The 12,813-nt window shown below is 41.5% G+C and overlaps 1 protein-coding gene across 10 annotated transcripts in view; it reads left to right on the top strand.

Annotated features, from left to right (window-relative positions):
* Positions 1-12,461, top strand: part of UBR2 (ubiquitin protein ligase E3 component n-recognin 2) — a 124,170-nt gene extending 111,709 nt beyond the window's left edge. For 8 of the 10 annotated variants that reach the window (XM_070514935.1, XM_014837370.3, XM_014837371.3 and 5 more), the window contains 7 exons: positions 1,058-1,188; positions 2,202-2,310; positions 4,845-4,901; positions 6,631-6,708; positions 7,029-7,199; positions 8,845-8,946; positions 10,286-12,461. In XM_070514935.1, the coding sequence (XP_070371036.1) occupies positions 1,058-1,188; positions 2,202-2,310; positions 4,845-4,901; positions 6,631-6,708; positions 7,029-7,199; positions 8,845-8,946; positions 10,286-10,427 (790 nt within the window). In that variant the 3' untranslated portion in view covers positions 10,428-12,461. Of the gene's footprint in view, positions 1-735; positions 810-1,057; positions 1,191-2,201; positions 2,311-4,844; positions 4,902-6,630; positions 6,709-7,028; positions 7,200-8,844; positions 8,947-10,285 lie in introns of those variants that run through there. The other 2 variants (XR_006531951.2, XR_006531950.2) reach the window with 1 other exon arrangement.
* The last annotated feature ends 352 nt before the right edge of the window (positions 12,462-12,813 follow it).

The following is a 12,813-nucleotide window of genomic DNA, read 5'->3' as shown; positions in this document are numbered from 1 at the left end:
AGTGGAAACATAGAACTTACTTTGGAAAGTGTATTCTAAAACATATGTTGTCTCACTGGGAATTTAAAAATGCAAATTAAATTGGCATAATACTTTTTGTGTGTGTGTGGTGAGGAAGATTGGCCCTGAGGTAACATCTGTTGCCAATCTTCCTCTTTTTGCTTGAGTAAGATTGGCCCTGAGCTAACGTCTGTGCCAGTCCTCCTCTATTTTGTATGTGGACACCACCACAGCATGGCTTGATGAGCAGCGTATAGGTCTGCACCGGGATCCGAACCTGTGAACCTCGGGCCACCAAAGCGGAGCACACGAACTTAACCACTACGCCACCAGGCCAGCCCCAATAATAATACATTTTTAAAGTAATATCCAGGACTGGCAGAAGTATAGTGGAATTATTAGAACTTCACGTATTGTTGGAGTTGTGATTTGGTCTAATAGCTTCACGTAGCTTTTGAACAGTTTCATAATTTTTATTCTTTGACCAAGTTATCCTGTTTCTGAGAATCCACACTAACAAAGTAATTCAATATATAGAAAAATCCCTCAGGCATAAAGATATACACTCTATTATTTATATTAGCAAAGAATTTAAAGCAATCTAAGTGTTTCCTTGCAGGGGAATAATTTGGTATAGGTTGTGATTGATGTGTTTCAGAATATTACAGTTCCAGTAAAAATTATGGTTTATGATGTTCTGAAAAACATGTTAATTTTAAATTTCATATGTTACAGTTACAACTATTGAGACAGATTAGTATGAAAATAGTTTGCCAGAGTAATACCTGCTGATAAAAAGTTCTAGAATGGTGGGTAGTTTTTTATTTTCTAAATTTTCTTTTTATGTAGCTGTATTACTTCTGTAAATTTTAATAACAGCATTGGAGGCTGTAGCCCATTTATACCTGACACCCTGTAATAATCAGTGCTGCCCACTCCTTTTAACCCTATGTACCATCAATTCAAAAAAAGCAGTTGTCTCTGTTTTCACACTGTGCTGTAACTAGAAAGACCTTTTCTTACTAGATTTCTCAATTATCACTTTCCTCTTTTTCAGTGCCTTGAAGGAAGTACCCCCCGGCTGGCATCTGTGGAGGAATGTCAGAGCTGGAATCCTGCCTTTCCTGAAGTGTTCTGCTTTGTTTTTTCATTACTTAAATGGAGTTCCTTCCCCACCCGAGATGCAAGGTAATTTCTAATCTCTTTCAAAACATAGGAAATTTGTGTAGTCTTTCACTCCAGCCATTTAGAATTAAGGTGACTTTACAAAAATGAAAACTGATTAAAAGTTTAGAACGTAGATAATTGACTATGATGATGTACACAATTATATAATAAAATGCATAATTATGTATCTATCTGATTTTATTCAGATCTCAGTAAATGCTATTCACATGTACAAAAATGCACTAGTTTTGCTTTCTGATGTTAAAATGTCCAATTATATGTTATTCATAAACTAGGTTCTGCTAATTTTGAAAAGTGAAAACTGACAATTTCAGGTGTTTTTTAACTTGAAACATGTGGCATTAAAGTTCAGAATGCCCATAATTGCTCATAAATCTGATTTTAATGTAGGAATTCGTTTGCTATTTCACAGTTGTTTTCTGTATTCAGTTTTTATTCATTTCATAAAAGTAGTGTAAAAATAGACTGCAAGTTCACTGTGTCTCTGTCTCCCACTGCCTGGCATGGGGCATGAGGTGCCTGCATATCATGCTGCTGTCTGAAAGTTTGTTGACTGGCATCTCCATTCAGCTGGTTGCCCGGGCACCGTATAGCATATAGTTGAGACTTCCTGATCATATACAGTAATGATTAGAGTTAATGTTTAAATCTATCTCTCGTGATAAAATCATCTTAATTTCTGTACTGCTTTATACTTTTCCAGAGCACCTGTATGTTATTTTTGTCATTTAATGTTTAAAAATAACCCCATGAAATAGTTTCGCAAATGGTAAAACTGAGACACCAAGAAATTGTGAGCAGTCTGGTGTAGGAGTTGCCCAACTCCATTCTCAATTGTATCCTTTTCTGAGGAGCCCCGCCATGTGCCGTCTTGTTAGCTTCCTACAGGTTATGCACCTACAAATGTGAACTTTTTCATCACGCTCGCTTTTTTTAACTTTGCTGCTGCTCACTCTCATACGGGATCTGCTCTTAGTTGTTGTATGCGTTATTCTTTTCTCCTTCACTTGCAGTTTCTGGAGCAAGCCATTTTGAACATTTATGTAACTATCTTTCCCTGCCAAGCAACCTCGTTTCCCTTTTTCAAGAAAATAATGAGATAACAAAATCACTGATTGAAAGGTAATAATTATACACTTTTCTTCATTATATTGAATAGTTATACAGAAAGAAATTTCAGCTTATTATATAGCTTCCAAAATTCTCAGATAGTGAGCCCGTCAGAATTCAATCCGTGTAATTCAAACTATAATGATTAGGCCTTCTTAGTTAAGGCTTTACCTTTGTGGTAAGATTTTTGCCAAACTGGTAAAGAGCATAAGTAGATTGGCTTGGAAGGAGAGTAGCGGTAGAAATTTTATTTCCTCATGTTAACTTACTTGTTCAGGACTCTGTTCCATAGATTTTTGAAACTGAAAGAAACCTTAAGGTTATCTAGTCCAATACCTTCACTTTATATCTGAGAAAACTAAAATCTAGAGAAGTCACCTGTCAATCATGTCAACTTAGTGACAAAGTTAAGATTAAAATTTGTTTTACCCACAGAATGGGAGAAAGTATTTGCAAGTCGTATATCTGATAAGGGATTAATATCCAGAGAATATGTATATAGCCAGATTTCCTACATCTCAACAACAAAAAAGCAAGGAACCTATTAAAAAATGAGCAAAAGACTTTTTTTCCAAAGAAGATAATACAAATGGCCAAAAATAACATGAAAACATGCTAAACATAGCTAGTTGTTAGGAAAATGCAAATAAAAACCACAATGAGGAACCAGCCCTGTGGCCTAGTGGTTCGAGTTCAGCACGCTCTGCTTCAGTGGCCCAGGTTCAGTTCCCGGGCGCAGAGCCATGTCACTTGTCTGTCAGTAGCCATGCTGTGGCAGCAGCTCACACAGAAGAACCAGAAGAACTTACAACTATAGACAACTGTATACTGGGGCTTTGTAGCAGGGAAGGAAGTAAAAAAAGGAGGAAGATTGACAACAGATGTTAGCTAGGGCAAATTTTCCCCTGCAAAAAAAACAGTCACAATGTTTTCTTCATCATTGAGTCACATACAAAAAAATGCAATTAGTCTGAAAAGATTCACTTAAAAAAAAAAAACCACAATGGCTATAATCAAAAAGGCAAACAATAAGGGGCCGGCCTGGTGGCGCAGCGGGTATGTTTGCACATTCCACTTTGGCGTCCTGGGGTTCACCGGTTTGGATCCCGGCTGCGCACCTATGCACCACTTGTCAAGCCAGGCTGTGGCAGGCATCCAACACATAAAGTAGAGGAAGATGAGAACAGATATTAGCTCAGGGCCAGTCTTCCTCAGCAAAAAGAGGAGGATTGGCAACAGATGTTAGCTCAGCGCTAATCTTCCTAAAAAAAAAAAAAAAGGCAGACAATAATAACACCTGTTTGTGAGGATGTCGAGAAATTAGAATCCATCTGCATTTCTGGTAGGAAAAGAAAATGGTGTAGCTTCTCTAGGGAACAGCATGGTGGTTCCTCAAAAAGTTAAACATCGAATTGCCATATCATCCAGCAATTCTACTTCTGGTATATGTTGCAAAAGTGTTGAAAGCAGGGACTCAAATAGATACTTGTACACCCATGTTCACAGCAGCATTATTCACAATAATCAAAAGGTGGAAACTACCCAAATTTCCATCAACAGAAGAATGGATAAACAATGTAGAATGCACATAACGGTGGAATATTAATAACCCACAGAACTGTCTACTTAAAAGTGGTTAAAATGGGGCCGGCCCTGTGGCCGAGTGGTTAAGTTCACACGCGCTGCTTCGGCGGCCCGGGGTTTCACCAGTTCGAATCCTGGGCACAGACGTGGCACCGCTCACCGAGCTATGCTAAGCTGGCATCCCACATGCCACAACAAGGACCCACAACTAAAAAATACACAACTGTGTACCAGAGGGCTTTGGGAGAAAAAATGAAAAAGATTAAATCTTTAAAAAAAAAAAAGTTAAAATGGTAAGGCTTAAAAAAAAAAGGAAGGAAATTCTGACACATGCTACAACATGGAATAACTTGGAAGAAATGCTAATGAAATAAGACAGTCACAAAAGAACAAATATTGTGTTTCCACTTATATGAGGGACCTAGAGTAGTCAGATTTATAGAGAGAGAAAATAAAAGGGTGGTACGGAATTTCATTTGGGAAATTTGAGAAAGTTCTGGAGGAGGATGGTGGTGATAGTTGCCCAGCAATGTGAATGTACTTACTGCCACAGAACTGTATACTTAAAAATGGTTAAAATGGTAAACTTTATGTTATGTATATTTTACCACAATAAAAAATTGTTTTAATATGAGTATTCTAGCTCCAGATAAGAGGTTGTCATTAATTCAGACTAGTTTTTCCAGAGTGTCCAAATTAGGGTGATAATAATATATGTAACTGCAAATTTTAATATATTAAGCATTCTTGCTTTTAGAAAATCACAGACCATGGTGTCTGATTTTAAAAGTTGCAGGCAAAATAATAGTATTTGTCTAAGCTTATTTCAATGAGGTAAATGTATCATATTAAGCCAAGGAGATTGTTTTTCTCTTAATTGGATCAAAAGTGGAATAAATTTTCATGCTAGACCTTCAAAAGTAAAAAATGTTTTGGTTTTTTTTTCCCCATTTACGTTAAAGTTGGTGTCATAACATTGAAGTTAAAAGATATCTAGAAGGTGAAAGAGATGCTATAAGGTAAGTTAAAGATTGTCAGAGATTTGGTTGGGGGGAGGGGAGAGGGAGGGAGGGGGGAAACCGCCCGAAAGCGCTGTATTCCTACAGATCTGACCTCCCACGCCTCCACTGATTCCAAGAGGAAGGACTTCTTGCCTTCGTACTTTTTTGTCTTAATCTAATGATGAGAGTTTATAAAAGACTCAGAATTACAAACATAAATCTAGAGCATTATTCTTTGCAGAGGAAACAACAAAATTATTATGTTTTGGAATGTTTACTTTAAAAAAAATGTAGGTCTTTTTCTAGGTTTTTCTTAGCTCTCTTTTTCTTTTATTATGGAAAATTTCAAACTATCCAAAAGTATAAAGGATAATATAACAAGGCTCCACGTACCTGTCAGTCAGTGTCAGTAGTTATCAAATCATGGCCAGTCATTTCTGTCTTTGTTTTTTCTTCATTCCTCTTGACATTAGCTCTATTCTGATTCTGTAGTAAAGTGTGCTATAGTGGATGGTAACAGATGTATTTCATGTGTTAATGTCTCCTTGGTTATGCTGAATACATCATTCATAAAAATCAGAAGGCTAGAGGAGATTACCTGTTCTTTTTTTTTCCCTTTTTTTTTTTTTTTTTTTTTGAGGAAGATTAACCATCCATGCCCATCTTCCTCTACTTTATACGAGGGACACCTGCCACAGCATGTCTTGACAATCGGTGCCTAGGTCCACGCCCAGGATCTGAACCGGTGAACCCCAGGCCACCAAGCGGAGCACGCAGACTTAACTGCTGTGCCACCAGACCAGCCCCTATCTGTTCTGTTTCTTTGATTTTACACACATCCTGCCCCAAATCCAGAGATGGTGACACCCCAGTTTATTAGGTGGAACCATATGAAATTCCAGTTTTCATAAGTCAAAAATGATTGAATATCATCCGTTTCATATGGTTCAACCCTGCAGTCAGAAAACTCATGTGGAACAGTGGTTCTCAACTTGAGGTATACACCAGAATTACTTTGGAAACTTTTAAGAAGAATACTCATGGCCCTGCCTAACAAATCTGATTCATCTAAAGCTGGGCTCCTAGCATGGATACCCCCCTGAAATTTCCCCCTAGTGATTGTGGTCTGAGAACTGCTGTCTGAGTAACTCCCCCTGGGTTTCAGTCCACTCTTGTCTCCGCAGTAGGGAAAGCAGAGAAGGGCTGTCCCACAAGGCCTGTGCTGGGAGATGTGGGCTCCGAGAGTGGGTCCTCAAATACCGTTGAATTTGGATCTAAATTTTATCTGGATTAACTTGTCAAAGAATCAGCATGACCTGGTATCTCAAATTTAAAGAAAATTTCTCTGTTCTTTTGCTGCCTTCTCTCCTCTAACTCCTTTCTGTCTTAAGATCACCCCTGACAAACGTCTTTTCTGCCCCTCTCCCAAGTGCTGTGGTAGGAGCCCGCAGCCCTGCCTTTCTTCCCAGAGCGACCAAATTTCACTGAAATGGGGCAGCTACTAAGTACTGTCTCCTGTCCTGATAACTTATTCTGAGCTCTTCAAGTAAAAATGTAAACCCTACGGCCCTGTGTTATTTAAGAGTACGTTTTTAATTTCTTAGGTGGCTTCTTGTGCCACCGTGGAGGCACGCGGTCACTCAAGTTCAGTCTGCCTTTATTTTTTTTGACTAAAAGTTACCCGGTCGTTATTGTATGGCCACATATTAACTGGTTTTTCGTGTGTGGTTTTTGTTTGATTGTTTAGCTATCCAAGAGAATCTAACAAGTTAATAGACCTTCCAGAGGATTACAGCAGCCTCATTAATCAAGCATCTAATTTCTCGTAAGTGTCAGTATTAGAGTGTTAAGCGTTTCCTACCCTTGTAAACGTTCACTTCTTTATGCAGAATGTAAGGAATGTTGTTGCTTGTTTTGTTTGGGTGGGGAATCTTTCCTCCGACTGTTGCTTGAGCGTTTCCACTGCGTGATGTTTGTGTCCATGCGTGAGATGTTCCAGAAAGGAATGTTCTTGGGCCACAGGATTTATGCATCTTCAGCTGTACTGGATGTTGCAAGATTGCTTTTCTGGGTGATTTTACCACCATCAGCTCTTTAGCTGCTCTTTTTTAGAGCAATGACTTGTGCTTTTTTGGTCCCATGAAGGTGCCCCAAATCAGGCGGTGATAAGAGCAGAGCCCCAACCCTGTGCCTTGTGTGTGGAACTCTGCTGTGCTCCCAGAGCTACTGCTGTCAAACCGAGCTGGAAGGAGAAGACGTGGGCGCCTGCACAGCTCACACCTACTCCTGTGGTTCTGGGGTGGGCATCTTCCTGAGGTAAGGCCCTGGAGGGAGCTTTTTAGAAGCTTTCAATCTGCGTGATAAATGCCTGTTGAGGGGTGGCACAAGAAACTGCTACATTGCAGAGAATTTTGAGACTCTGCTTCTCGTGCGTTTATTCCTTTGAGGAACAGGGGGAACCTTGTCTCCTGACGTCTCATGTTGGGCTCATGTAACTGTGCTGCTTCCATCATCATCATCATCATTCCCATGACAGTGCTGTTCTGTGTTCTTTGTGCCTCATTCTGATGTGCAACTTCCAGTTGTCCTTGATTTGCTACCCAGATCCAGTGAGAAGTACTCCTGTTGGCATATCCTCATGGTTTTGGGTTCATATGTATCACAGACAGATGGCTATAGTTGTGTCTATTTAGTGATGTACAACAGACAGTAGTAACTATGATGTCCTGGGCATTGAGAATGCAGTAGTTAATAAAGCAGACAAAAAGCTCTGCCTTCCTGGAGTTCGTTTTCTAGAGAGGGAGGTAGACAATAAACAAGACTGATAAAATTTAGAAAGTGATACACTCAGAGGAGGGATAATAAAGCAGGGAGGGCAATATGAGATGGCAGCTGGCGAGTTGAATTTCAAATCAGGAACCAGGGAAAGGTCCCCGAGAAGGTGACTTTGAATAAAGACCTAAAGAAGCGGGAAGAACATTGTAGGCAGAGAGCAGCAAGTGCAAAATTGCTGGGGAATATTGCCTGCCATGTTCAAGAAACAGCAAGGAAGCTGGTGTTGCTGGACGGTGTGTGCAGGGGAGAAGGATCGGGCCTAGCATGTCCTAGTGACATCTCTGAGTGAGATGGAAGCCATTTCAGGATTTGAAGGAGAGAAGTGACATGTGTTTGAGCTCCTCTGGGGCACAGATTATACCCATGTCTTAGTATCCCCCAGTGCCTGGCAATTTCTTCTGTGTGATAGGTTCTCAATAAATGTTGAATTGCACAGAATTATTAATACAAAAAAAGTCACGCAAACTTCTCAAAGGGATCAAGAGACACATTTTTCAAAGGCCCTTAGGAGAACTGTAAAAGTAACATTTTCCCTTGTGCAGCATATTTCAAAATTATTTTGGTCATGCATGGTGTTGCTTTGTGTTGCAAGTCAACCTAATTCATAAGGTTTGTGTACCATTTTTTTAATGAATAGTTTCCTCATAATAGTCGTTAAAATATTAGTAACTATATTATGTTTAGAAGTTAACTCTCTTTCTCACAGTTAACTTTTTAAACGCGCCGCATAATGACATTTTGGTCAGTGACAGACCGCGTATACAATGGTGGTCCCACAAGACTAGTGCATATAGCCTAGGCATGTAGTAGGCTACACCGTGTAGGTTTGTGTTAAGGACGCTTTCCTCAGAACGGATCCCCAGCATTAAGCGCTGCGTGACTGTATGAGCCATCAATTCCTAATCTGAAATGTTCCCCTCCCTCACTATACTGATTTACAATGAATCATTTCAGTTATTTTCAACACTTGGGCAGATGTGTTGCTACATTTTTAACTGTCTCTGCTGTAAATGCTGTTTCTTCTCTTCCAGCACTGGTTTGTTTATTTTCAAACGGCTTCAATCCATTTGGAACTAAATCCAAACCTTGGTTACTGATGTATAATGTATAAATGGTCTCTCCACAGAGTGCGGGAATGTCAGGTGCTGTTTTTAGCTGGCAAAACCAAAGGCTGTTTTTATTCTCCTCCTTACCTTGATGACTATGGGGAGACTGACCAGGGACTCAGGTAAGGACCCATCCTGGGAGGCTGAGCGGCTGACTCTGGGCCTCCAGAGCCTTTAGTCCATGGTGAACCTGTTGAGCTGTGTGGTCCTGAGGCCCACCTGCTAACAGCCCAGGGGGCTGTGTGGCTTCTGTTCCAGCGGAGGTGCCTATTGTCTGTGGACTCCTCCAAGGCGGGCACCCTGACTGCCTGGTTTGGCCCTCCTTTTCCCAGTCCTCAGAATGTCATGAGGGCCATCAGGGTAGCTAAGAGGAAAGAACAGGACAGAGTGCACCTCTTCCATTTATCACGCCACAGAACTATTTGAATCACCACGTGATGTCCACAGCATCAGAGCACCGCAGGGATAGCCCCTTGTGACCTGTGCAGCTTTGTGGGGGAAGACCAGCGTTCTCCAAATGATGTGGAAGGGCACATCTTAATTGATAAGACGTGCTGTTACCTGAGAATCTGGGGGACAAAGATTTAGAACATACAGAGTAATACCACCGAATTTGAGGCTTAATCACTTCTGCTCTGGTAGCTTCTCTTATAAGCAAAATGCTGACAGCAGTTCCCTCGAAGACTGTTAAAGAACTTCTTTTAAACCATCCCTTTTTGCCCAAAGGAGGTAAAAGTCTTAACCTAGATATAACTGTCCAGCCTTGCGGAGCAGAAGTTGAAGGCCTGGAAACTGAGGCAAGATAAATGGCCTGGCTGCTCTAGGCACTTGACTGCAAGGTTACAGGCGCGTGCCCCTTGGTGCTGGATCTTCCGGTTGCTCTGGGGAGTGTGCACCCTCGGGAGGAGCAGTCCTGGTTAGAGAGGGAGAGGCCCCGTGCACTCTGAATCGGGAGCAAAGGCCCCAGCTGTGAACTCACCAAGACCTGTACTTTGGTTAAATTAGATGCGAAAGTTGTTCACATTTGCCTGTTTGGCTTAGACTTGGTGGCTGAAAGACAGCACCCTGAGGGACAGATTTACCTCTGTAATTCTCCTTTTATCCCCTCCCCTGTCCCCTCCCTTCTTTTTTACATTTTACCAACAAGATGGACACTGAGTCGGTAGTTTTAGCCTCACACCCTGGACCCTCCTGCTCAACCCCACCCCCTATTCCCTCACCTTGTCTGGGTGAGTGTAGCTTGTTGTACATTTTCCTCTTCTTTTCAGCGCTTATTCCCTTGCAGCTGCTGCTAGAAAACCTTCCAAGCTAACACATTGATAGCCACAGTCGCCTGCCGCACAGAAATTTTGCAGAGGATCTAAAACCAGTAACTTGTAACTTTTCCTGAATCATGAAAGGTTGGAGCATAATAGATGAGTAGACAGAATGCGTCCTGAGTGACATGTGTCTTCTTTCTAGACGGGGAAATCCTTTACATTTGTGCCAAGAGCGGTTTAAGAAGATCCAGAAGCTCTGGCAGCAGCACAGTGTCACGGAGGAAATCGGACACGCACAGGAAGCAAATCAGACGCTGGTTGGCATTGACTGGCAGCATTTGTAATACTTCACTACCAAAAGCACCAACTTGATTTTTGTAACCCAGCTGGCTTTCCCAGAAAGAGAATAGGAAATAAGTTCTGCTGGATTTGGAAGTAACTTCTTTGTTTAAGCTATTCTTCCAGTTTTATTTTTTATAGTTTCTGGCTCCAGGGACTGATGAAAATCATCTTCCACCGGCAGATTCTCTTGCGCCATTTGCTGTGTCCCTCAAGCGCAACTTGTTGAGTTTCAGGATCCCGCGAGCAGCTCTCTTCCTGTGCTGGGCACAGCCCCTTTGTGGGCATCTGCCCGGGCTTGACTGTACCCAGGAGTCTGAGCCATGGTACATTACTGATCGCAGGGAGCTCCAGGCTGGAGCTGATTCAGCGGCAGGAAACCGAGTCTCCGTGCTGTGTTGGGGTCACGCTCTCTGGTCCCTCTCAGTGACTCTCAACACTGGGACAGGGTCAGTGTGCCCTGCTGACGGGACCCTACCTCTAAGTGCAAAGCAGTGGATTCTGACAGCGGCATTCCCTTGTCTCCATCAGCCCTGAGAGCACTGGGCCACTTGTGCGGGCAGAGCCTGTGGGAGGAGGGGAAGGAGGTGGTTTCTTCGTGTGCTGGGTGTTTGCAGAGCTGCGGAAGGTTGGATTTTTTTTCCTTTTTTTGACAAGACTTCTGGCTTTGAGAGAAAAATCTCATTTTAAAGGGCTTTTTGAAAACTTAAAGAGTATGCTAATTTTTCAGATGATATATTCTCTTATTTTTAAGACTAAATTGAGAGCGTATGCATCTAGAATCCAACACTAGCAAGAAAAATGAGAACTCAGTGTTTCGTGGTTCCCCCTCCCCAACCCTCACCCCTTCCAGCATTTCCTGGGATAGATGAATTGCTGTTTACCCGCTGGCTCACTTAGTACATTGCTGGGACAGCCTCTGTGCCCGGGCTTTTTATTGTTTTTAAACATTATTGTTCTTACGAAGAGGTGCCTTCCTAGAATGATAGCCACTTAGTAAAATGGCTTATAACTATTACATGCCACACAGCCACTCTCGTTTGATATAATGTGCTGAGAGCTTGAATGCACACAGAGAGTGATGCCAGATTTAGTGGAGGGATAAAATCAGAGCCTCTTTAAGGCGAGGCTAAGGGACAAATGAGTAAATAAGAGGCTCTTGGATTCTTTCAGCCAATGCGAGTAACCCTTTCACTCAGTTTCCTTTGAACTGCATCGAAAAGTTCCTTTCCACGCGGAGGAAGGTCAGAAATCCAGGCTTTCGGCTAAAATAAGTGGGGATGCAGAAGCCGCATTCACTGCTTCCTCTCCAAGGCAGTGTGTGAAAGAACCTTCTTTGAAAGGATGTCCTTAACCTCACTTTGGGACTGGCTCACCCATCTGAGAGGAGGTGTTTCTCACCCAGTAGGAAGAAAATCCAAATTTGAACCCAGTGCTGTCCCTCTTTTTCTTGCCTTTCTCCCGTTCATAAGATCTGGCGGTTTGGGCTGTGGATGGCATCATGACTTTAATTTTATTTTGGCCTTTGTCACATCCCCATTCCTTTAGCCTTTAAGTCCCGCTTCTTTGGGCTTTTTTCCATATGTTCATCAAGCTCAAATTTAAAATGATAAGACCAGGTTTCTCCCTCTGTAAATTATGGACATTTTCACCAAATCATAGCTATAATCCCACTTTCAGGACTGACTTCATGGAAGTTTGTTGTTAGAAGAGGGTGTCCCTGGATTCCATTCTCTTAGAATGTTCGGAAGTCTGAGAGAAGATGAATTTATGTGAAATAACACCATTTTCTCTTCTGGTGTGTGCATCAGTATCTGATTGTCTTCCCTACCTAATGAATCATCTTAGTTTTATGATTTGTTCCGCATGTATTATGTTTATTGTAGAAATGTTTATATAACATGCTTTCCATATCAGGGAAAATCATATCTGTTTAATAAATTGGCTATAACTTTAATATCTGTGGACAACTTGTAAAATTTGGAATGTATCATATGTAAAAAATTTAAAGATATCCAAATAAATGCTTTAGGTGTTGACATTTTGGGTCTGCCTATGTTTTCTTTCTGTTTGTTTCACACTTAAATGCCATGTAAGTGTTCCCCATGTCACCTTGCTACAAATAAAGTGGGACATCTGTATTAGCTTGAAATTTAAGATGCTTATATCATTAGTGTCAATTATGGCCATTAGCCAAACCATCTTGACCTTCCCAGAGAAAGCTGGATCATCATTTCAGCTGATTAGATTTCATAATCATTGGCTATGACAGCTTGTGACCTTTTGAACCATTATGGACCTCAAATCACTGGGGAAAGAGGGCACTCAAAGTCTTCCCCAGCTCCAAGACCTGTCTCCAGGTTTCACTCTTCTTGCTCGTCCTCACCTGGT

The sequence above is a fragment of the Equus asinus genome, chromosome 8, assembly GCF_041296235.1.
Source record: "Equus asinus isolate D_3611 breed Donkey chromosome 8, EquAss-T2T_v2, whole genome shotgun sequence".
Classification (NCBI taxonomy): domain Eukaryota; kingdom Metazoa; phylum Chordata; class Mammalia; order Perissodactyla; family Equidae; genus Equus; species Equus asinus.
Note: the sequence above shows the minus strand (reverse complement) of the source record. Positions and strands in the feature narration are given on the sequence as shown.